Source organism: Leopardus geoffroyi, chromosome C3 (assembly GCF_018350155.1).
Source record: "Leopardus geoffroyi isolate Oge1 chromosome C3, O.geoffroyi_Oge1_pat1.0, whole genome shotgun sequence".
Lineage (NCBI taxonomy): Eukaryota > Metazoa > Chordata > Mammalia > Carnivora > Felidae > Leopardus > Leopardus geoffroyi.
The window spans coordinates 104,411,954-104,437,683 of NC_059338.1; the positions used below are offsets into that span (position 1 = coordinate 104,411,954).

At 34.6% G+C, this 25,730-nt stretch overlaps 1 protein-coding gene across 49 annotated transcripts in view; it reads right to left on the bottom strand.

Moving 5' to 3' along the window:
• Window positions 1-25,730, bottom strand: part of RIMS2 (regulating synaptic membrane exocytosis 2) — a 612,588-nt gene that overhangs the window by 288,469 nt on the left and 298,389 nt on the right. For 27 of the 49 annotated variants that reach the window (XM_045453946.1, XM_045453948.1, XM_045453960.1 and 24 more), the window contains 5 exons: window positions 10,906-10,973; window positions 8,971-9,090; window positions 6,431-6,530; window positions 5,515-5,638; window positions 3,501-3,547 (listed from right to left, as the gene is read on the bottom strand). In XM_045453946.1, coding sequence (XP_045309902.1) covers window positions 3,501-3,547; window positions 5,515-5,638; window positions 6,431-6,530; window positions 8,971-9,090; window positions 10,906-10,973 — 459 coding nt within the window. Of the gene's footprint in view, window positions 1-3,500; window positions 3,548-5,514; window positions 5,639-6,430; window positions 6,531-8,970; window positions 9,091-10,570; window positions 10,780-10,905; window positions 10,974-25,730 lie in introns of all 49 variants that reach the window. The other 22 variants (XM_045453947.1, XM_045453935.1, XM_045453941.1 and 19 more) reach the window with 1 other exon arrangement.

The following is a 25,730-nucleotide window of genomic DNA, read 5'->3' on the forward strand; positions in this document are numbered from 1 at the left end:
CATAACATATTAAGAAATTTCTAAAAATAGAAACTCTGGAAAAATCAAAACCTAAATCAAAAAAGCAAGTTGAAGGCGATGCAAACTTGTAATGCTAAAAACATAAGTACTATAATATTAATCATGAAACGTTTCCAGGAAGTGACACTTTAAAACCATATCTGGAAAAGAATATAGTAAATTAGATGGGCAGAAAGGAAGAGAGGGTCTATGAAACAAGAGACATTACAGCAGAGAAAGCACAGCCTTGGTACTCAGAAGTTATATATATGAATTTATTTCTATGGAGGGGAAGGAACGACTCAGAAAGTGAATAAAAATGGAGCTAAGGGGATAGTGGGGGGATTAAGTGCCTGGAGTTCTGGGCTACACATTTTGGCACTAATCAAGTATTAATCATTACTGTCTCATTCTCTTCTGAGTGAGGCAATAACTGCATTTGAAGAAGATGACTTTACCACTTATTTGAAGTGTGAATTGATTTGAGAGAGAGGGAAAACACCTCAAAACAAGTGGAATTCAGTAAAATAATAATGGGAAAGGTTGTGAAGATGGAATGGGCAGAAAGAATTCAGCAATATCACAAAATAAACAAAAGAGGACTCGGAAACGAATTAGACATGAGAGATAAAGGGAGAAACATGAAGATTTCAAGCCTTGTAATTAGACAGGAGATCAAGAAAATCCTTTATGTCTCTGTCTTGTTCTCTGAACAAGACTCTGCTGATATTTCTTGGGATGTAAAACACTGGACAAGTCCTGTGTTTAAGGAATGGGTGGAGGGGTGCCTGGGTGGCTCAGTCGGTTAAGCCTCCAACCTCGGCTCAGGTCATGATCTCGCGGTTTGTGAGTTCGACCCCATGTCGGGCTCTGCGCTGACAGCTCAGAGCCTGGAGCCTGCTTCTGACTCTGTGTCTCTCCATCTCTCGGCCCCTCCCCTGCTCATGCTCTGTGTCTGTCTGTCTCTCGATAATAAACATTAAAAAAAAAAAAAAAAAAAAGGAATGGGTAGAGAAGTTAATTAGAACTAACACGATACCTCTGAGACATCCAAGGGGAGATGTAAAGCAGGTAACTGGATGTAGGGATGGGACCAAATGTCGAGTAGATATTAGTGTTAGGAATCAAACCGTAAAGTGTCCGCCAAATTGGAGGCATGAGTGGATAAAACACACTTCTAAAAAGGGTATAGTCTAAAATGAAGGGGGAAACTTTATGTCTTGGCATCAGAAGTAACAGTGATACCTTATATAATATTTACAAGTGGAAAGAATGATGGCTTTATGGTGAGAAGTAAGCTCAGTTTTCTACAATGTTAAGCTTCAAGTAAGAGGAAGACACTTAACATATTATTTAAACATCCAAGGATAAAGGAATAATGACGGATCATTTTGATAATATAAATTTAAGAGTCATACGGCAATTAAAACTATTATGAAGAGAAGGATTTATTGAGGAACTAAGAGGATTAATAATTGGGCCTTGGAGAAACCTATTCTTCAACATTTAAAGAATAAAGGATTGATTCTAATTTGATTTGAGAAAGGATCCCTATCTCCTCAGAAACAATTTTAAAATTATAGACTAGGGACTTTTTAAATAGCTATAATAAGATAAAAGGTTCCACCCTGCTCATACAATACCTGAGTGATGTTACATAAGTGAATAAGAACTGTACATATTTCATAGGACTTTTGTAAGAAATAAGTGTGATAATGTAGACACAACATCAAGCACAATCCTGGGCATCCAGTAAAATGGGAGCAGTGATGATCACGATAATGATATCATATATATAATAATTATCATTATATTAATACAGTTGACCCTTGGGTTGGGGGCTCTAGCCCCTACACAGTCAAAAATCCACAATAACTTTTGACTCTCCCAAACCTTAACTAACAATAGCAGAGAGACAGGGAGAATGAGAATCCCAAGCAGGCTCCACACTGTCAGTGCAGAGCCCCATGTGGGGCTCAATCTCACGAACCATGAGATCTCACCTCAGCCCAAATCAAGAGTCAGACGCTTAACCGACTGAGCCACCAAGGTGGCACTCATAGTATATTCTTAATTATTGTAGAATCCGATCACTTCTCATCACTTTCATTGCTACCACCAATGTCTAAGTCATCAAATAAGATACTAAAGATTTCAATGGCCTAAGTATCCAAATAAGACACTAAAGATTAAAATAGTTCCTTCACTGCCCTCTCTGCTTTCACTCTTGACTCATTTAAACTAGTTCCAACATAGTAGCCAGATTTTAAAACATAAATCTCTCCTCAAAACCAACTTATGAAGCTACTGATTGCCCTCAGAGCAAAAGCCCAAAACAAAGTCGTCTTTAGGGAGGCTTATGAAGTCTATGCAATTTGGCTGCCATTACTCCTCACCCTTCATCCTCCCCCCCTATTTACTCTGGTGCAGCAACACTGGCCTCCTTCTTTTTCCTAAATGCATCTTAGGCTCTCCTGCCTTAGAGCCATAGCATGACCCAGTCCCCATACCTGAAAAGCATTTCCCCCAGAAAGCCACTCTTTCCAATCTTTGCTCCAGTCTTCCCTTCTCAGTATGGTCTATCCTGATCATCTTATTTCAAATGGCAAACCTATTCCTCTCTTCTCTCAATCAATCAAGAAACAGTTCATTGGAAAAAATCCATTTGTTTAACATCTGAAATAGCACTCAGACACAAGTAATAAAAAGCGTTTATGAATTTAACATTACTTAAACTTATATGTCTCTTGTTCCTTCACCACTCTGATGTTAAGTCAGAAATTACTATCCCATTTCTAAAAATATAAATTAGAATATTATTCACTAGATTACCCCAAATATTCCCCTCACTTACTGAGAGTTAGTTTACAAAATAGTACATTTTAGGGCTCCTGGGTGGCTCAGGCATTAAGTGACTGACTTCGACTCAGGTCATGATCTCACAGTTCGTCAGCTTGAGCCCCTCTTCAGGTGAGCTCGAGCCCTGCTTTGGGTGAACGTGAACCCCAGGTGAGCTCCACTTCTCTCTCTCTCCGCCCCTTGTGGCATTCATTCTCTCTCTCGTTCTCTCTCTGCCCCTCACTCACCTGTGCGCCGCCCCCCCCCAAAAAAAGTAGTAAATTTTAAAATTAGAAGAAATGGAGGAAGAAAGGGCTCTCTCTTTTAGGAGAGATGGGTATGTTCATTATTTTTATTCTGATGATGGTTTCACCTGTATGTCAACACTTACCTCCTTGTGCACTTAGGTGCAATTTATGGCAGTATACCTTAATAAAGCTATCTAAAAATATGTAGTATTTAAGATAGTGTGATTAAAAAAAACTCTTAAAATATTATAGAATTTTGTACTTTATCTCACAATAACATGAAATAATGCTAAATTTTTTCATTTGTATATGACTATATATTTGATAACAAGATTATTATATTTCTTAGTTTGTGTTAACTGATTAAATACTTGAATGACATTATTATTTTCTTCTAATATAAATGAAACTTACTAGACTCCAGTTGCGCATGTGTGGTATCAGGTATTCTAGGGATATCTCTGAAATGATAGAATAAGAAAACAAGAAATTGTTTCAACAACTAATGCAACTGCTATTTTGACTATTATCAACCCACATATAACAGCACAGTATAAAATGAACAAAATTGTGTATTACATAAATAAGAAAAAACAAGCTGTGGTACTTTATTGCTAATAAAAACATTCTGAGCTAACCCCAATTATTTAAAAAGGAATAGTCATATGCACTTAGAGCAGATTTATAAAAAACACATACTTTATTTTCTATGTGCCTCACTACCTGATTATCCATGCTAATGAATTTTTGAATTCAAGATAAGTTTTATGATAAATACATTTGAATTCTATTCTATTCTTTATTCAGTAACATTGAAATGCAAATAAAATATAACTAAAAGAAATATTTAAAGATTCAGATTGTGACTGAAATTTTTACTGAAATGGAGTGCAATAACTCCATTGAGAAAAAATGCAGCCATGGTTTTCATTGGGACTCAAAAATTGTAACTGCATTTACACCAAAAATGTGCACGTTTTTGTTTGAGATTTGCCAGGAGAGGTAGATTTTAAAGGTTAAGATCATTCAGAAAAGTACATAAAAGAATATTAAAGATAGTAAACAAAAATATGATTAGAAGATCCTTCAATACCAACAAATAGATTCGATTAATACACTAAGCTAATACATTGCAGTTTTATCATATTACAAAACTATGAAAAGACAAAATGAAAAATAGATACAATGTCGTGTGCCAGATTCACTACTCTGAATGTGAGTAGTGAATAAAACTTTTTCAGTAAATAAAGTTGAATTGAATAAAAAGTTTTCAATAAAACTAAGTTAGCAATGTAGAGTCATTTTCCCCAACATAAAAAGAGTGCAAAATAATATAGTTCAAATATTTCCTAAATGAATGAAAATGGAGCATTAGTGCTCTACAACAAAAAACAATTTCTATAGCCTCCACCCTCGAATACTCTTAACCCCAGCTTGTATTTAATAATTTGCTGCTGTCAGTGTATATATATATATTTATTGCTTTTATTTAGCTACAAGTATATCTTTTACATTGGCTTAGAATATAAGCTTCTGTAAGGGAAACACTGCTGATATTTAATGAGTAATTTTCATAATATAAGCACAAAGGATGATATTTATTGCCAACTTTTGGAAACCATTAATTTCATCTATAAGTAAAAATTACAAAAGGAGTACTTTGGTATTTGATTATTTTTTTGGTCTGTTTCCTTAAAGATGTCATTTTGCTCCTTCCACTGTACCTTCTGATAGGAATAGTGTGCCCTTAGGCCCTCTCTTTCCTATGTTGAAATCTCCATTTTGAAAAAATACAGAAAATTCATTGACCCTCATTTTCACAATGTAGAGGACCACAGTTCATGAAACTTTTCTTCTAAAAGTAATTGTTACTGGAGCAACTGGGTGGCTCGGTGGGTCAAGCATCTGACTCCTGATTTTGGTTCAGGTCGTGATCTCACAGTTCATGAGACGGAGCTCTGCGCTGGGCTCTGCACTGACAGTGTGGAGTCTGCTCGGGATTCTCTCTCTCTCTGTTCCTCCCCCACTTGTGCTCTCTCTCCCTCTCTCTCTCTCTCAAAATAAATTAAACATTTTTTAAAAATGGGAAAAAAAGTTTTTTAAATAAAATTCTTAAAAAGAAATAAAAGTAACAGTTACTGAAGTCTCCTTCTCCCACCATGCCTTTGGCCATCTGTCAAGCCACTAAGACAATAAGAATAATAAACACCTAAATATTTCTTCTTCTTTTCTAATGAACTGTGTATTCTAGCATGATAAGATAAAGTGATGCCATGATTTTTGGTGCGCTGTTTTAATAAAAATGAAAAGAAGCATTGTCCTCAAAACAATAATTTTTATGGAACAACCAGGTAATTTGCACACTACAGATTGTTTAATGGTAGTCAATTTTATAAGGCACATGTGGAGAGTGCACAGACCAACTCACCCAATAGGTCTTGAAACAACAAGCTCCACTTGTGGTTCAGGTTTGGACTCCAGAATGATGTTATATACTTCTTCAAATGTGGCTCCTTGCAAGAACCTTCCATTCCATTCTAATACTTCATCACCTATAGTACATTCCAGTAATGATAATCTTAGAAAGAAAAACTAATCCCATAAAATACACTTGAAACAAAAGCAATCTTAAACTGTAATGAACTCCATAGAATACAATCACCGTTATGGAGTAAGACCTACTGACAACCGTTGCATTGGCATCAAATTTGATGATGAGATGATTAGTATTTTTACCCAAAAGGACAAAGGGATTGAGGAATAAAATTACATAAAAGCTATCTCTGTGGTTTCTTAACAGGAGTCTAACTCCAGAAACTATCTAATTGTGGATAGTTACCTCTTTGAAAACTTTATGATTATATTCTAAGGTTTTCAATATATATGCAACAAAGCACCTTATCTAAAGTTTCTTATAAAAAGCTTAACGCTTAACATCTTATCACATCTTCTCTAAGGCATTCAAAGATCTCTCCAATAGTATCCATTACGAAAGAGATAAGGAGTAACACATTTTAGGAAATATGTATTTATCCCTGAAGTTTGTTTCCTAAACTGTTGGAATTTTTTTCAAAAGAAAAATTAAGGCTTACAAGAAGCTAAATAATTCTAGATACACAATAAGAGTATCCATCAGCAAAAAAATTATATCAGTAAATATAAAAATCTTTTTATCTAATGTGACTCCAGAAACAATAGTTATACTTCCCTTAATGAATAAAGCTTAAATATCTAAGTTAAAGAAGCCTTTGTTTTTGGTCAAATCACTTCCAAATGAGGGTAACTTTTTTATAACTACTTGAGTTTAACAGTTTAAATATAAAAAATCAAAGATAGAAACCTACCTGGTCTAAGATGTCCTACAGTATCAGCTAAACTTCCTTTTTTTACTTTGGTAATAAATGCACAAAGCCGACCTGATTCAGTCATCTTTCCTCCTACAACCTGTTTAAAAGAGGAAAGTGTTTAAAACAGGCATACTGTTCAAAGGAACATAGTTGCAGATTCAAGTAAAAAATAACTAGACAATTTGTAGCTTTTAAAACTATAATATTCTAAAAATAATTTTTAAATAATATACTGTTATTAGGAACTAAATACATGTGAACTATTCTCACATGTTCTAAAATTTTCACAATTTAATCTATTATTTGTAAAAAATATTGCATACCTTAGAAAAAATTGAATAATTTGTAATTTCTGTCTTAAAGAATAATTTTTATCATTTCTAAAAACATTCTATTACAGTACTATATAGTTATATTAACATTTCCTTTTTTTTAAGTTTATTTATTTTGAGAGAGAGAGAGAGAGAGAGACAGTGTGAGGGGGGTGCACAGAGAGTCAGGGAGAGAATCCAAAGCAGGCCCCACACTGTCAGTCGAGAGCCTGACATGGGGCTCGATCTCATAAACCATGAGATCGTGACCTGAGCCGATATCAAGAGTTGGACACTAAACCAACTGAGCTACCCAGGAGCCCCTATATTAACATTTCTAGTTGTAGATTTCAAATATCATGATCATATAAATATTTGTTACTTTGATGACAGTTATGATAGTCTACTAAAATTTCATTAGTTAGTAATATTTTAGGCACATTGGTAATGTATATGATGATGATGGATTTTTTTCTGAGAAAATTACAAAGTGTACTGAATCTCATTTGAATTCATGTAAACTTTAAACCATTGGCATCCCAATTTTTTTTCTGCTTTTATGTTGTTATTTACATATATCTGTTAGAAAAAGGAAAAAAATGTCAGCAATAATGCTGTGGAGTCATATGTGTACCTGTAAGACTGGCCTCTTACAAAAATTAATGCTTCTGATCAACTACCATTCAATCACTATATCACCTTTATAGCATGTTAAGCAAACAGTGGTAATTAATTTCATTAACTAGTTATTTTTTTTTTCTCTAAATTGAGCGAATGATATCTGAATTTTAAAAATCACTGACTTATTGCATGTATTTAATCCCAAGTTGCAATGATTCACACCCAGGTGCAGTTCAGTTAATATTAACTGAAGATTCCTATGTTTCATTCTGCAAATTAAATGTATAGGTATTATGGGCCAACATCCTTATGTTACCATTTTTAAACTTCCTTGGCTTGATAACCTTCAATAGTAATAATCACCTACACTATTATTATTGCTGAAATCGTACAGTGTGCCTGGCACGGTGCTAAATGCTTGTGTAGTGCTTTATTTAAGCTTATGATAACAACTCAATAAGCATTATCATCTCCATTTTACCGATGAGGAATCTGAGGCTAAGAGAAGGTTAGCTGGCCAATGTCATGTTGCTAATAACTGCTATAACCAGGAATCAAGCCAAGACTTCCTAACCTCTACTCTTCACTGTTCTAACACCGTTGGACAGATCTGGATTTAAATCCCACCTTCATCATCCTCTTTGTGACCGTGGGCAAGTTATGACACCTCTCTAAGCCTGTTTCTCATCTGGTGTGTTAAATAACACAATAGAAGTAAAACACTCAGATGAGTGTCAGCTCCATGGCAGTCACCCAATAAATATTAGTTGGGCAATTCCACTTACACCCAAAGTTTTCTAATAATTCACTGTATTCTATGGGACAACTTCTGTGGCAACTGCTTAACTCTAACAACCATTTACTCTTTTTTTTTTCATTTCAGTTTTTAATTTGTCATACAGATGCACGCGCGCACACACACACACACACACACACACACACACACACACACAAATAACCCCACAGAGCTCTATTTGATCTACTTACCAAATAACTATCTGGTATTTTATAGTCGAATATATATAAAGATTTATATTAAAACTCTTAGCATACGTATTTTTGAGTTTCCAGACTTTAAACGGTATTCTCTTCCTCATACACACGCATACTCACAAACCCACACACACATTGTGCTACCCTTACACAAAAATTATATTCCAATTGTTAAAAAACAAAATTCAACCAAGTAAATTTGAAGATCTAATTGGCTTTACTAAACAATTCATGAATCGGGCAGCATCCCATCCAGCAAGCAGAGGAGAGCTCTACTGAGCTCAACAAAAGAAAAGTTTCCAGAGGCAGAAAAAGGGCATTAAAAAAATAGGAAAAAGGAATTCATTAGCAAAGAATGTATTTTGAAGACTCTTCTAAAAGAGGGTCTAACAATAAATTTTTAGTATCGACCAGGAAATTCCACGTTGACTGGATAAAAAATATTACTTGGAACATGCACAAGTTTTGGTTAATGAGTGCAAATGCTTGGGAATTCTTGAAAATTGGGAAAAAACACTAAATATAGATTGGAAAGAGTTATTATACCTTTTGCTTTTCTCATAAATCTACAAAGGAGTGGAGAGCCAAAACCTCATATGTTTCATCACATACCTTCAAGCCAAGCATTGCTCCTGAATCTCGAGGTACGCTTCCATCTTTTAGACGTTTATTTAACAAAATACGACCAATTAAACGATCTCCATCTTTAGATGGCTGCCACGTCACAGGGTGCTGACATATTGCATCAACAAACAAAGAAATTAATGTTCTTTTTCGATAAAGGACCCCTTGTTGTACAATCTCTCTGAACTCCTGATTACCAAAGTGTTATGATTACACAAACCAGTTTGTATTCAAAACATTGATCAAAAGCACATACTACATTATGCTTATAAGGTCAAGATTTTTCAAAATCCAATTATTTCAAATTCTAACAGAGCCCTCACTCATTACTGCAGTTATATCGTTCTATAAAATCTGAGAAATGTTGAAAACACATGCAAACTATCCACGCGCTGAAGATTAATTAAAAATGGACAAGACAAAAAAGATAGATTGAAATTCTATGTAGCTAAACTCATTTAAAAATGGTATTTTAATCTTCAAACGCTTTTGGAAGACTCTGAAAGACTTAATTACAGTAAAAGTTAAAAGCTAAAGTTATATTAAAACATGAAATTTGAACCTATGATGAGGGCTTCCTTAAAACAGGTTTCTAGGTTAAAACTGTAACGATACACAAGCCCCCGTAACTTTTCAGTTGAATATGCATGAGAGAAAACAGGCCAGATTCAAAGGTGAGGCTAGTTTATGGTTCTCAGTTTTTGTAGGCTCATTGATTCTTTCAGGTCTTTGATCCATTTAGTAAATTAACTTTGTTGGCTAACTCAGCGGTATCCACTGTGAAGCAGCTTGAAAATGTTAGGAGTTTATCTCTTCGTCAGGGAAGAACCAAACCCTTTACGAATCATGACACCATCCACTATGAATTATATGTCAAATAACAAAGTAAATGATTTGTGTAATCACAGTTTCACAGTTATCTAAAAGTAACATGCACATCTTCATGCAGAATTTGGCAGGCAAAAGACAAGTTCCAATCAATCACATCTATATGGTAAAAAGATTTCAAAAGTCTCACTACACTAAAAGCAAAAATAATAAATACCAAAGCAGATGGCAATGGTTCTAGTACTAATTAATACTACATTAAAATGCTATGACAATAAAACAAAAGAGCAAAATGACAGTGAAAGGGAAAAAAGAAAAACAACTTTTTCTGTGCAAACAGACCCAATTATCTCCCTTTTGCCTGGGATTGAAACTATTAATAATTTAATTTTCATCCCAAGGAAAACATATGCAAGCAATCAAATAAGCCAATCCAAAAATTCTTCATATTTGTGGTTTATAAAAACATCACAAAGTTCTCTCATGCGACCGTAGACAAAGCATTCCTTCGATCCTAATTTTTTTATTTCATTTACTTATTTTTTGGTATGCCGTCAAACAACAAAAACAGCAAAACAAGCGAGAAGTATTTTGGTTTGTTTGTTTGTTTTGGTTTTGTTTTTCTTTTCTGCACCTTAAGAAATGCTACATTGACCCTTGAAATGCCCTGTCCTTTTATTATGTTCTGTTTGAATGAGTGACAGAGAGCAAACGAAGACCAAATGAGCAGGTTAAAAGGCAGGCTCCACAATCTCAGTACCTTATCACTATGGCTATGCTCCTCGTTAAGGGTTGTGCTACTACAGGTATCTACCCCAGAGTCCTTAATCTGAGGCTCAGACCATTCCAAATCCTCTTCCAAAGAGTGGCCACCAAAGTACATCATTTTCTTTTGTCTCTCAGACCTGGTGTTAGAGTCCGACAAAACTGCCTGCTCACTAGTTTTTCTTTTTCCCTTTTGACTGTCCCCTACAGGTGTGGGATAAAAAGAAAAAAAAAAAAAGATACAAAAAAGAAAACATGCAAAGGTGTAAATCAAAAAGGAAAAGTGAAATGAAAAACGAAAATTAAATAGTAAGGCTCCACATGTCTCACCAAAGACATTGGGGATGCCTCACTGCTATGCCAAGACGTATGGTCCAACCAGTTGTAATCCATGTCTCCTGTGAGAGTCAGACAGACAAAGAGTGCAGTAAAGGAGACAGCGAAAGAAAGGACAGACAAAGACATTATAAACATTGTTAACTGTGTGATCCTCTCTGGTTTCAAGAACTTTGTCTGCAGCACTCACTATATATACCAAGAGAAAGCTAAGATTCCAAATGAGTAAAATTTATAGAATGCAGAATATAAAGTTTATGTACTCTAGATGGATCCTACAGGGCCAAAGTTCTGCAAGAAGAGAAAAGGCTAATAATAATAAACAGGAATAGAAATGAAAAAAATTATATATTCCAAAAAATAAAAAAACTATCCACTGTGTCTGTTACTCAGGCTATTTTTTTTTTTTTCCATGCTGGCCTATAGACATGAGCAAAGATTAAGGAACATTTTAAAAATTAGACAGTGGTTTGCCAATAACCACTACAACAAAAAGCCAAGTAATTAAATGTTGTTCCTGGAATGTAGTATGATATTCTTTATAATGTTGAAACCTCCTAAAAAACTTTGGGTGGCTTAAAAAAAGAAGAATTGGTTACACAAAAGATTAGTTTTGTAAGAAAATGACAAAACAGAGTCACTCAATTTCTATTAGGAAAAATAAAATAAATCTTTACTTAAATATCATGAATAATTTCAAATTACTTTGAAATAACTTTTCAACTTTTTTGCAGAAATTGCACTCATAAAAAGTAAATTTTCTTTTAAAATAATTTTGTCACGCAACTTATGTAACTGGCAACTAAGAAAGATTTTCCATTTCCCAAATGTAGGTGCTTCTCATTTGCCTTACATTTGAAAAAAAAAAGTATTTTTAGTCTATATGTGCACATATATCTTTTTAAGCTCTAGTTGTACTTTCTCTTACTTAAAAATATTTACTAAACACCTTCCATTTGCTATGTATTGTGCTAAGCTCTAGCATAAGGAGTAAAACAATGAGACATAGAACAGAGTGGAGATAAACACAATAAATAAATCATGAGTGTCATACAGGAGAGTATAATACGTGCAAAGGACAGAACTCTCAACACACCATGAAAGAGTATAATAGGATCTAATTTAGATTTTGGGCTCAGCAAACACCTCGGAAGAAGGGATGTTTAAAACGAGAAATGAAATATGTGGCCTTAAGGACAAGTAGGGGGACAGGCAGATGGAAAGTGGAAGAAAGAGCATGCTAGGAAGAAGCAACTTGGAACTCCAGGGTGTCTGAACCAAAAAGATGCTAAGTGAGGTGAGGCAGCACAAACCAGCTTAGAGAGGCCTTTTCATGCTTATTAGAGATTATGACTGCCATTCACTGAAGGATTTTGAGCAAGATGGTGACATGAACTGATTTACATTTTAAAAAGATAGATGTAAGTACTAATTCCAGATTGGGTTGAAAGACACCAAGAGTTAATAGGCATTTGCAATATTCCATTGGGCAGGTAATTACGGCTTAAACAAAAGTGATGGCAATGGATAAGGTAGGAGAAGAGGGAACTGAGAGATGTTTCGGATTTAGATATAAGAGTATTCAGAAAGACTGAAGAGAGGCACCTGGCTGGCTTAGTCAGTGGAGCATGACACTTTGGATGTTGGGGGCATGAGTTGGAGCCCCACGTTGGGTGTAGAGATTACATAAAAAAAAAAAATTAAGAAACACTAATGAGTCAAGGATAACTCCCAGGTTTCTGGCAATAATAACTGAATGGAAGGAAAGACTATGAAATGGAAAAAACTGGAGAAAAAGCATTTTTTATTAGGAAGGGGTAGGAAGGAATTACTCTATTTCACAGAATCTAAAATGTCATTGACTATAGAATTCATAGATATTAAAATGGCAAAAATATACATCTTGGAATTTATTATGATAATTGATTTTGGATATATTATTCAAAATACCCATAAATCATTCAAGTGAGCATATAAAAATTCAATTTGTTAAGTTGTAACAGAGAAGGGTCTGAGCTGCAGACATAAATTATGTACATAATTAGTACATGATTACTAGTACACAGATTGGAGTAAGTAGATCATTTAGGAACAGAATGGAAAGTAAGGTATAAAGAGGATCCCGACTGAATTCTAACATTTAGAGTTTGATTTGAGAGAAAGAGAAGCTGAGAAAGAGCATGCAAGAAAGAAAAGGAGGGAGGGACATGAAGTTCTGCAAACCAAATAGGAGAGAGTTTCCTCAGCAGGAGGAGAAAGCAACTATGGTGAATGGTTTCTATACAGTCGATAAGGAACGGAAAAGTGTGCATTTGATTTGGCGACATGAAGATCGGGAAGGACGTTAGAGAAAGCACTTTGGGTAGAATGATGAAAATTAAAATCTGTTGAAGTAACTAAAGAATCAAAGGGAGACGAGGCAGTAGAAAAATTGTGTAGACGAATAGTTCCCAGAGTGAAATCCTCTAAACAGCATTATCAACATCATCTAGGAACTTGTTAGAAATGCAAATTCTTGGGCACCAATCAAGACTTAATTAATCAGGAATTCTGTAGATAAGGCCTAGGAATCTGTTTCTTAACCTACCAGGTGATGATGATCTCAATAATGTATGAGAACCACTGGAGATAATTTTCTTAAGAAGTTTATTTGTGAAGGATGATAAAATTGTGCTATCTAATATACACAAAATTCACTTTGTAGGGGAAAAGTGTTCTTTAATCTATGAAATAGAGAAGGGCTTCCCAATCTTTCCCATGGCACAAATCAACAATTATAATTTTATGGCTACCCAAAGAGCTGAAAGTATTTCTTTTCCAGAAAACCCTTTCAAAATACAATACTGCTTGACACAAAGCACTGATAGATCTCCAAACTGGGTTAAATAAAGTGTGGAAACCGTAAATGAAAATTCTTGTCTGGTTTATGTGAAGGTGTGAGAACCCAGCTCACAATGTCTCTTTCTCTCAAGGCCTGCAACCAGTCAAAAAAGCACAAATGAAGTTCTTTCCTTAGTAAATAAAGTATACAAGCTGCTTAACCATTTGAAACCAAAGCAAAAATATTTGATTGGCCAAAAAAAAAAAAAAGAAAAGAAAAAAGTGTCATATGATAGGCTCAGTAAACATTTGTTGAAGGAGTAAAAATTAGTACTGTTTAAGAATTAAATACAGTAATCAAGGAGTGCCTGGGTGGCTCAGTCGCTTAAGCGTTGGACTTTGGCTCAGGTCATGATCTCACAGTTCGTTGGTTCGAGCCCCGTGTTGGGCTCTGTGCTGACAGCTCAGAGCCTGGAGCCTGCTTCAGATTCTGTGTCTCCCTCTCTCTCTGCTCCTCCCCTGCTTGCTCACTCTCAAAAATATACATTTAAAAAATTAAATAAATAAATAAACAAACAGTAATCAATGTAAATCATATATGAAATAGTCCTAAACTACTAGGACTACTAGTATTTAGATAATAATATTTATCAATTAATATTCTTATTTTGTATAGCTTCAAAGAACAGAACTAAGATAATAAAATATTCTTCCCTCGGTAACAGTACAAAAATTTTTGCTGGGCTTTCCAGTTCTAGAACAAGAAACAGAAGACACAAGAAAGTACCTAATGGAATTTTAGAACTGAAAAAGAACTGAAATTTAAAAAGCAAATGGATAAGCTCAAGTACAGAATACAGAAAACAGAGGAACAACTCAATTAACTTGAAAACAGAATCACAGAAATCACCCAGTTTGAAAACACATAAAATAGGCTAAAAAAATAAAATAAGAAAGTAAAATAGAAAAAAATATAATAGAAAAAATAAACAAAAAAAAATAAAATAAAATAAGCAAGGTTTTAGAGGCTTGAGGGATTATAACAAAAGATCTAAGATTCATGTCATTGTAGTCTCAGAAGAAGAAAAAGAAGCTAAAATGGAAAAAGTATTTGAAGAAATAGAGACTGAAAAATTCCCAAATTTGTAAAATGTGTCAGCTAAGCCTGATTCAAAAAAAAACTACATAAATCCCCAAACAAGAAATACACAAAGAAATCTGTACCAAGACTTACCAGAATCAAACTAAAAACTAAAGACAAATGGTCTTGCAAGGAACAAGAGAAAAACAATACCTTACTTAAAGAGGGAAAACAATTTGAATGACAGTAGATTTCTGATCAGAAACCTTGGAGGCCAGAAGAAAATGGAACAATATTTTTAATTGTTGAAAGACAAGAATGTCAACTCTGAATTCTAAATATGGTAAATTATGTCTCAGAAATGAATGAGAAATAAAGACATTCTCAGACAAGAGAAAACTAAGAGGATTTGTTACCAGCAGACCTAAAAGATGACTAAAGAAAGTTCTGGAAACAAAAATAAACAAACAAAAAAAAAAAAAAAAAAAAGAAGGAACCTGAAATACTGAGAAGGAATAAAGAATATAATAAGCAAAAATATGGGTAAATACAATAGACTTCCCTTTTCCTCTTGAACTTTCTACATTATATTTGGGGTTTGAAGCAAAAGGGTACATTGTTTGATGTGCTTTTGACATATATAGAAGAAATATGTAAGACAATTACATTAGAAACAGGGAAAGGGAAAAGAACTTAAAGTATGTAAGGTTTCTACACACCACTCCAGTAAAAGGTAAACACCAGTAGGATGTGATAAGTTGTGCATATATATTAGAACAGCCACACACACACACACACCCACACATACACACACACACACAGACAAATCTTTGCAAAGAAATACACTCAAAAAACATTACAGATGAATCAAAATGCAATTCTTAAAAAAATGTTCAAATAATCCATTGGAAGGCAAGAAAAAACAGAAACAAAAATCAGAGGGAACAAAATACAAAAAAGAAAATGGCAAACAACAAAAGAAATGCAGACCAATATCCCTTATGAACAGAGAAACACTTAACAAAATATTAGCAAATACAATTCAGCAATATATAATAACTATTATGCACTCTGACCAAATGGGGTTTATTGCTGGAAGGCAAGCCTGGTTGAACATTGAAAATCAATGCAACCTGTTAGATTCACAAATTAAAAGAGAAAAATCACATTGATGCAGAAAAAACATGATTAAAAAAAAAAAAAAACCTCTCGAAAAACAAGGAATAGAACTTGCTCAAATAAATAAAGGACATTGACCAAAAAAAAAAAAAAAAAAAAAACAACTATTGCTAAGATCGTACTTAATGGTAAAAGGCTGAACTCTTTATATGAAGAGAAATTTCACCAAAAAGGATACCTTTATTTGTAATAAGGATAAATATGTAGCCAAAAAGTAGAAACAACCAAAATATCTTTCAATAGGCAAATGACCAAATTGTGGCAAATCCATACCATTGAATATTAGTAATAAAAAGGAAAAAACTATTGATACATACAACATAGATGGACCTCAAGGGCAATATGCAGAATGGGGAAAAAAAAAAGGTCACAAAATGTTATATACCATATGATTTCATTCCCACAATATTCTTTGAATGATAAAATTATAGAGATGAAAAATAAATCAGTGCTTTGTAGAGGTTAGGGATGAGCAGGGGGAGGAAGAAAATGTTACTATAAAGGGGTAGCATAACAAAGATCTTTGTTACAGTGCAGTAGTTCTGTATCTTTATAATAGCAGGGGTTTATAAATCCATGTATGTGATGTCATAAAACTATATAAACTATATAAGTTGATGTCAATTTCTTCGTTTTGCTATTGTACTATACTTATACAAGATGTAATCATTGAAAGAAACTGGGTGAAGGGCACATAGGGTTTCTGTGTGCTACCTTTGCAACTTTTTATAATTCAAAGAAAAGGCTGTAGTACCATTTGTCAGCATAATGTAGAGAAGGTCATTGCTTCAGTTGGAAGTTCCACAAAAAGCGCACTAAACTCTATGTAACTCTGACATTCAATGATTCTATTAGAGCCCGTTAAACACATTTAAATATGAAACCTGATTTAAAAAAGTAATCAAAGACTTACATTTCAGGCTAAGATTTTCTCCTTCACTTACCTCTACTGTAAAATACAAACTAATCCAATACTGTGTGTGTTTATGTGATGTGTATGTGTGTGTTGTGCGTTGAATACTCAGAGAAAACAGTTCAGATATTCCATTTATTACATGTTTTCTAAGTCCTTAAGTGAATAAAAGAGTTTATTAACTATTTATGTCATTGTTTTCATTACTTTAGATTAACAGAGGTTTTGCAATTAAATCATATATTATATAAAAATATTCTGCAACATCCTCATTTTTAACTTTAACCACACTTTAAGGAAACAGCATGTTGCGACAGAAAGAGTTTTATAGCTAGAGCCATGAAACCTATGTTAAAGTATTGGTTTCACTCCTTATTAAACTTATGACTTGGGCAAGTCAAGTAATACATTAGGCCTCATTTCCTCATCTGTATAAAAAGAGATTAACTGTGATATATCACAGATTGTTGAGAGGTTTAAATATGATAATGGTCATGAAAGTTCTTTGCAAATTGTAGAGTTACCCCAATTTGATGGTATTATCATTTTCATCATTATTAAAATGAAATAACCAACTTCCATTCTAAAATAGACAGGGAATATTCATTGGTAATCTTTTATTTTTCCTCTCATTTCTCTTCCTAATTTTCTACCCTTCTCTTTAAATTGTCAAGCTATATATGTTGGCATTTCCCAACATGGAACATGGATTCTGCAAAATGTTAATAGGTTGAGTGATATAAAGATCCTCTAGTCAAATAAATATGGAAAACTCTGGATTAAATGCAATTAAATAAGATTTCTTGAGTGAAGGATTTTTCAGATAGCAATGACAATATGCTTTTTTACAAGGATTATATAACATATAATTTCCACAAACTTAATTGGAACACTAACCTTTCTCATGGAACAAGTGTTTGAGGAACTGTATTTTGAGACATAATGCTGAAACCTTCCTGAAGGGTCATTTTTCTTCATAAGTAGGCATTAAAACTGATAATAAGGCATAAGTGTATTCCCCCCTAAGGACAATGTTCAGTATTAAAGGAGACTCAAAACCCAAGAGAAAGAAAGAAAGAAAGAAAGAAAGAAAGAAAGAAAGAAAGAAAGAAAGAAAGAAAGAAAGAAAGAAAGAAAGAAAAAAGTTATATAGAGAGAATATTCTCTAAGGCAACGGTTTCCCAATTATGCACCATGGACTTGCTTCAGAAACAACTGTTGGGGTGGAAAACTGATTCTAAGGTGGTGCCCCATAATCCCCCACCTTGTGGTGTTCATGCCTTTGCTCCTAATCAAGATGGTGAGATGGCAAGGTGATGGAATGTCACTCCCATGATATCATTAGCAAGACTGCACCACTAGTCAGTTTGCTCTAGAGATTATCTTTGCTAGCTTAATGAAGTAAGCAGCCATGATGAGAAGCCTGTGTGGCAAGGAACAGCAGGCTGTCTTCAGGAACTGTGGGTACCATCTAGAACTTTGGGTAGCATCCAGTCACAAGAAAATGAATTCTGCTGACAACGTCATTGAACTTGGAATCAGATTCTTCCTCAGTCAAGCCTCCAGATAAGACCACAGCCCGGCCAACACCCTTATTACAGCTTTGAGACTCTAAACAGCACAGCTAAGCCATGCTGAGACTCCTGAATAACAGAAATTGTGAGGTGGTAAAGTGTGTTGTTTTAAGCTGCTAAGTTTATGGTAATTTGTTCCTAATATATTGCCAGCTTCAAAAGCAGCAGGTTTTAAAGACAGGGACCAAAACATAAAAGTCAGTAGATCTAAAAGGCCAGATAGATTCTTTAGACCAAGTCTCAACTTCCAAAGCAAAACCAATGCCGCCCAAAATACATCAGCATTTTAAATAGGAAGACAAAACATTATTCATAATTAGCTTGTTTTTTTTTTTTAAATCTTGCTCCTTTGGGGTTATGGATACATTATTATTAAGAAGATAATATTGATTAAATGGTTGTACATATTATATATATGAGAATTTATTTTAATTATTACACAGTGTGAAATTGTTATAGATTGTATGGGTACAAATAGGACCTCAAGAAACTCATTCTAGAAAGACACACAGGTAAAACATATAACACAGCATAACATAGGGTAACAAACCTTAATATACACCCATTGTATTCTATTTCATTACATCTAAGTTACTTTCAATTATAATATATACCGTTATTTATTACTAAAAAAATGCTACAATTACACAATGATAAGCATTTAATGGAAGAATTATCTCTCTTCCTAAGATGCTACAGTGTGGAAAAATTTGCTTCTTAGAATCAAAACTGTGGCATTTCATGAAAAAAATTGATTATCCAGAAAAAGGAGAGATTAATACTTAGGAAATGCTTATAGGTGACATTTAAACTATACCTTGAAATACACAGTAAACTTTTACATACTGGAGGCTTTTACTTTCTTAAAGGAAAATAACATAATCCTAGCAAAGAAAGGGAAATATATCGAACTACTGCTGCCAATATGAATATATATTATATATTTGGGAAATGATAAGTAGAATACTAGCAAATAATCTTTCCTTCAACCTGTAATTGGATATTATTTCCTGATCCGCATCAGTGGTTCTCAACCACTATGTTATAACACAGTTGTAAATTGTCACAAGTAATGCAACTGATAAAATAACGTAGATTACAAATTATTTAACTTTCTTTAACAAAAGTAAATTTCAGTTGAGAATTAATTCAAATTTGCATCTGTGCTAATGTCAATCACAATTTCTTTAATGAGAAAGAAAGGCGAGGAGTAAAGCTATGCAAGAAATTAGCAATTAGTCATATCACTAGGAAAAGAATATGACCGGAATATGAATTATGTTTCATACTGGAAACAAGGTTTGGGAATTGCTGATCTTTATTATCAACTCACATAACTGATTTCATCAGATGTGAGATAACATTGATTGCTTTATGTATTACTAAGAGAGAAAACTAAAATGCTGGGTTTAAAAGGACAGCATGGTTTCCTCCTAACATTCTCTTGGGACATGCGCTTTGGGAACTGTGAAACCATATGTAAGAAATACATTTCCTTAGCCTTTGCTAGAAAGACCACATGAGGAAAGAAATACCTGAGGAGGCTAAGAGGTTCCAGCTCCCCACCCCCAAGCCCCACCCATGGCTTAGGTCCAGACTAGGGATAAGTGGTCCCTGTTAAGTCCTGTTGAAATTCTAGATCCACAGATTCCATGAGCAAATTAAATGGTTGTTTTATGCCACTAAATTTTGGTGCTATTTGTAGTTACTGGAATATACACTCTACCTGATTCTTAACCCTCACAATAACCATTTAAACTAGATAACAGTGTTATATTTTGCAGGTGAGAAAAGTACAACTGAGAGGTTCAAAGAATTTGCCCAAGATCACATTATTAGGCTACAATTGAGCCAGGATTAAAAATCCATGTAGTCTGTCTCCAAATTGACATTCTTAAACCCTGTGCTAAAAATAAATTCTATGGAATTATTATCTTACAGACTTGATCCTATTCAGTAACTCAAAGGTCACGTAATCTAAATCAGCCTCTAATTATATGTGATATTAAAAATAACTCTTGATTAAGTAATTACTTTGCAACAGATTTTAAGCAATTTTAAGGAGCTACCTAAAAGTGGTTAAAAATAGAATTAATGCCAGTAAGCAGGAATAAAAATTATTTAAAAATCCATTATACGAGTTTTAGTAAGTATCCCTCCTATCATTTGGGATATATTAATTTAATCCAAGCTGAGGTAACCTGAATCTCTTATAATCAGGAAAGTAGATTCATAAGAATGTGATTTCATAAATGTATGTGAAATCTACTTATATTTATTGTTTTCATGTTGTTTTTATAGTTTTAATTTCAATTTTGTTTACTTAATAGCTCTTTCATTTGTTTCATTTAATATCATGTATATACCCCGACCTTTATAACCAAAGCAAAATATTTTTTAAGCTAAGATATAACTGACATATATCATACAATGGTGGCACAAAAAGAAATCATAAAAACATCGTTTCATTCATTCACTCATTCATTGTTCCATATAGTCACCCATTTATTCAAAAAATATTTGTTGAATGCTTACCAGGTTCTGGGTCTCAGGCTAATTTCTGGGATACAACAAGAAAGGACATAGACAAGATCTCTACTTTCAAAAAGGTTACATACAGTCTAACAGGAAAAACAACAACAAAACAATTAAACTCATTCTCTATAGTATCCTAATTTAAATAAATTTCTAACACACTGAGACCTACAAACCATAGATGACACCAACTTTTTTTTAACTTTTTTTTAATGTTTATTTATTTTTGACAGAGGGAGACAGAGAGAGAGAGAGAGAGAGAGAGAGAGTGCGTGCGAGCAAGCATGAGCAGGGGAGGGGCAGAGAGAGAGGAGACAGAATCTGAAGCAGGCTCCAGGCTCTGAGCTGTCAGCACAGAGCCCAACGCGGGGCTCCAACTGACAGACCACGAGATCATGACCTGAGCCGAAGTCAGACGCTCAATCAATAGCCACCCAGGCGCCCCGACACCAACTGTTTTTTTTAACTTTTCCTTACCTCTCCTAAGTCCCCCACACTTCTCCCCCACTACCCCCTTACAAAGTTTAAATCCTATTTGCACACACTTGCAAATACTATTAATTCCTTTGCCCTATCTCCTTTCTGGTACTCACTTTGCAAAACCAAAACACTAGTTCAATTTAGTTTGCTATTTACTCTATAAGGTAGTCTAAATGTTTATGTCCCCCCAGTCCCCACTCCCAAATTCATATGTTGATATCCTAACCCCCAAGATAATGGTGTTAGGAGGTGGGGCCTTTTGAAGGTGATTGGGTCATGAGGGTGGAGGCACCAAGACTGAGATTGGTGCCCTTACAAAGAGACCCCAGAGAAATATCTTGCCCCCTTCCGCCCAGTAAGGATGACACAAGAAGTATGCAACCTGGAAGAGGTTGTACCTAATCATACTGGTACCCTGATCTCAGACTTCCAGCCTCTAGAACTGTGAGAAATAAATTTCTATGGCTTATAAGCTATCCAAACTGTGGTATTTTCTTATAGTAGCCCAAATGGACTAAGACATCCATCCATGTTTTGACCCAGGTAGCTGAATACATCTAGGAAAAAACCACAAAAACACACAAACTAGTCTCCATGAAAATTTATAACCACTAATTCTAGGTTAGTTTGTATGTCTTCCAGGCGATTATACTACATTTCCTTACTTTATTCTCTTTTCCACACTCCTAGATAAGAATTCCACATTTTCTCTATCCAGAGTAGCCATCTCCCCCAATGCTGCTTGACAGACAATGGTCCTGCTACCTTTTCCACTTCCAGAAAAAATAATAAAATGAGACATTGCACACTTGAAGAACCAATCACATTTTCAACCTACAGACACCTGTTTTCATATAGCCTGCCCTTCCTTCTAGTGATTATGAACAAATTATCCTTGCTCTTTTAACAAGGCATCCTACCTACTAGTGAAATAAATCACATCTTTCATTACCTAAGGATAAGGCTGTAACAATTTTCCTTTCTCTGTCTTTTATCATCAAATTTTTCCTCTCTACATGATCACCCCCATCAGAATCATCTTCACTCCAATCTTTAAAAAAAAAAAAAATCGCTCACTTTCCAGCTACCATTCTTTCTTATTGTGTTGTTCCTGCATACAGCAAAACTCCCTCAAAGAGCTGTCTATTTTCACTATTTCCAACTCTTTCCTTCCCATTTTTTTTTCTTGAGTCCACTTCAGACTTCTAATCCCATCACTCCTCTAAAAGTGCTCCTGTCAAGGTCACCAACACCAGCAACCTGTTCCTGCACAGCTCAAGCTAGTGGTTAATGATCAACCCTAGACTCCTAAACAGCAACTGATACTATCAACACTTCTTGGAATGCTTTCTTCAGTTGGATTTTGGGACATCACTTTCCTCCTGGTTTTCCTTCTACTTCCCTGGCCACTTATTCTCAATTTCCTTTGCTGATTTTTCCTCATTCCCTTCTAATTGTGGGAGTATTCCAGGAGTTAATCCTGAGAACTCTTCTTTTTCCTAGAAATATACTCCGTCAGTAGTCTCTCTCAGTTGCGTGGTTTTAAATATTATACATATATTTGAGACAGGGAAACTAAAGGGACTCCATGAAAAATTGCTTTTTCCTGCTGCTTTTCCTGCTTCTATTTTTGCTAGGACCTACCCCCCCACCCTTACCCAGGCATTATAGAACAGATAATATATGTCCTCCTTGTAAAGGTCAAGGAGTTAATGATTTCTTTGGAGTCTTCCACAACAGATAACATCTAAGAAGTGACGGGGTGGGGTTGTCCTGAAGGTTTTCCAAGACCACTGACTCATCAAGACCCCTGGCTCCAGGGCATAAGTGACTTATGGAAAACACCTAAACACTCTTTGTTCCTGGATTACTGAGAAGACAAGTGCACCAGACCACTGTCCTCAATAAAAACCCCAGGGGCCAAGCAAGACATGACTCAGTCTTCTTTCCTTTCTGAGTCTCCCAGACGCTCTGTCCATATCTATAGTCTCTATCTGTAATAAACTCTACTTTCATTTCTTCTCAGCTGGCATTGGATTGCTAACCTACATGAAGCCAAGGACCCTCTTGGTGGTCCTGGGGGGGGCCCCTCTGTGCATCCTCGGACCCAGCCAGGCTATATCATATCGATGACTTCCACATTTATGTACTAAACCAAACCATGCCAGTGAGTTCAAGATTAGCATAGCCAATATCTGACTCATAATTTCCACTTGAATATCTATTAGGAAAGTCAAAATTAATATGAACAAAACTGAACCCCTGAACCTCCCCTACGCCCCCGCAAAAACAAAATCTGTGTTTGTCACAATTTCCTTACGCTCTTTAATAGCAAGTCCTTCCTTCCACTTCCTCAGACAAAAATCTTTGCGGTAATCCTTCACTCACAACTCTTTTACATTCACGACCCACCTCTAAACCATCAGAAAATTCTGTTGGCTGTATTTTCAAAATATATCCAAAATCCAACTACCTCTCTTCAGCCCCACCGCTACCAATTTGGTACAACCACTATCTCCCATTATGTATCGGATTAGGCTCCTCACTGCTCTCCCTTTATACCATTTTTGTTCCTCTCCATTCTATTTTCAATATAGCATCAAGAGAGGTACCTCCTCAAAAGGTAAGTTAACCTAAGTCATTTGTTACTCAGAACTTTCCAATGGTTTCTCATGTCACCTAGAGTGAAAACCAAAGTTTTTGCAATGACTTACAGAGCCCTATATGATCTGGCCTCTGACCTCGGGAAATTTGTCTCTTTTTATTTAATTATTATTATTTTTTTCACTGTTATAGACTCTGCCATATAGAGTGGTACCTGGAACATAAACATTAACTGAATAAATTGACTAATGAATTAAAATAGCAAATCTAGTCGTTTTCACACTTCTTTATGCAATGGAGCCTCCTTCCTAACAAACCCCCCAAATATAAAAGGTTAAGAACAAAATTTGGTTGAAACAAAGTAGAACATCCAGATGCTCGCCCATTTGGACATACCCTCATAGCCTCTTCAGTAGTTCTTGAAATATTAGCACAGATATCTGGTGCTTCATTGAGCACAGTTTTAAAAGTATGGAATTAGTCTATTTTCCTCATTTTAAAGAGAAAATTGAAGCCCAGAAAATTAAATAACCTTCCTAAGATTACAGTGGGGTCACTAACAGAGCCCCGAATAGCACCTGTATCTTCAAACCATTGTTCTTTCTGCCTCTCCTTAAAAAAAAAAGGATAATTAATAAACCTATCAATCATACCAGCTCCTCCACAGCTTATAAATTTCTTTCACTTTCTTGTTTTTTTCATTCCAAACATCATGTATTTAACTCTCTCAAACATATCCAAATGAATACAACTGAGATAGTACTTATCTATTTCTTGGTAATAGAAAACATAATTTAAACCTTAATTTTCTAGTTAAAATGTAAGTACAGTATTAACCATTTTAATGACAGTGTTTTAAAAAATTGATAAATTAATTGTTGGTTGTAGACATATAGGGAACTATCAGAACTTGAAGTACAGAATATTTAAACTGAGTGAGAACTATCATTTTGGCATTCTTCATAACAGAAAATGTCTGGGGAAAATGTATGTCAAATAGAAATTACTGGAAAGTTTTTACAAAGAATCAGGCTGACATGTAAAATGAATGATGATGTTACTAAGTCAGGAAAACACATTTTAGAACAGTATTTTTAGTATGGCGTTATTTTTATTTTTGTTAAAATAGATAATATTAACCCATTTAGCCTTTTTAACAACCATGTGGAGTAACTGCTATTATTATAACATGTATTTACAGATGTGGCAAATGAGGTACAAATAAGTTAAAACAAAGAAAACAAAACAAAACTGCTCAAGGAACTGGGATTTTAACCCAGGCAATCTGATACCAGAGTACAACTTTCCTAATTGAGTCACTCATTGTTTCAGAAGAGAGGTGGTATCATTGACTTTATTAAAAAAAAAACAATGTATATATAGAACAAGTCCACTGAAATGCAAAATATTACAATATGCAGCTTATAAAGACTCATTTCAAAAATTTCACAAACTACAAATTTCTTAAAGAAAGTTAAAGAGTCTTTTGTCATTGTATATGCCCTCCTCCCCTCAGTGCTAAGCACTGTCTGGCAAATGATAAGTACTCCATAAAAGTCGTTCCTACTGACACAATGTTTATGTTCCACTGTGTAGAATCACCACCTATCCCCATCCCATACTTGTTTTGGAA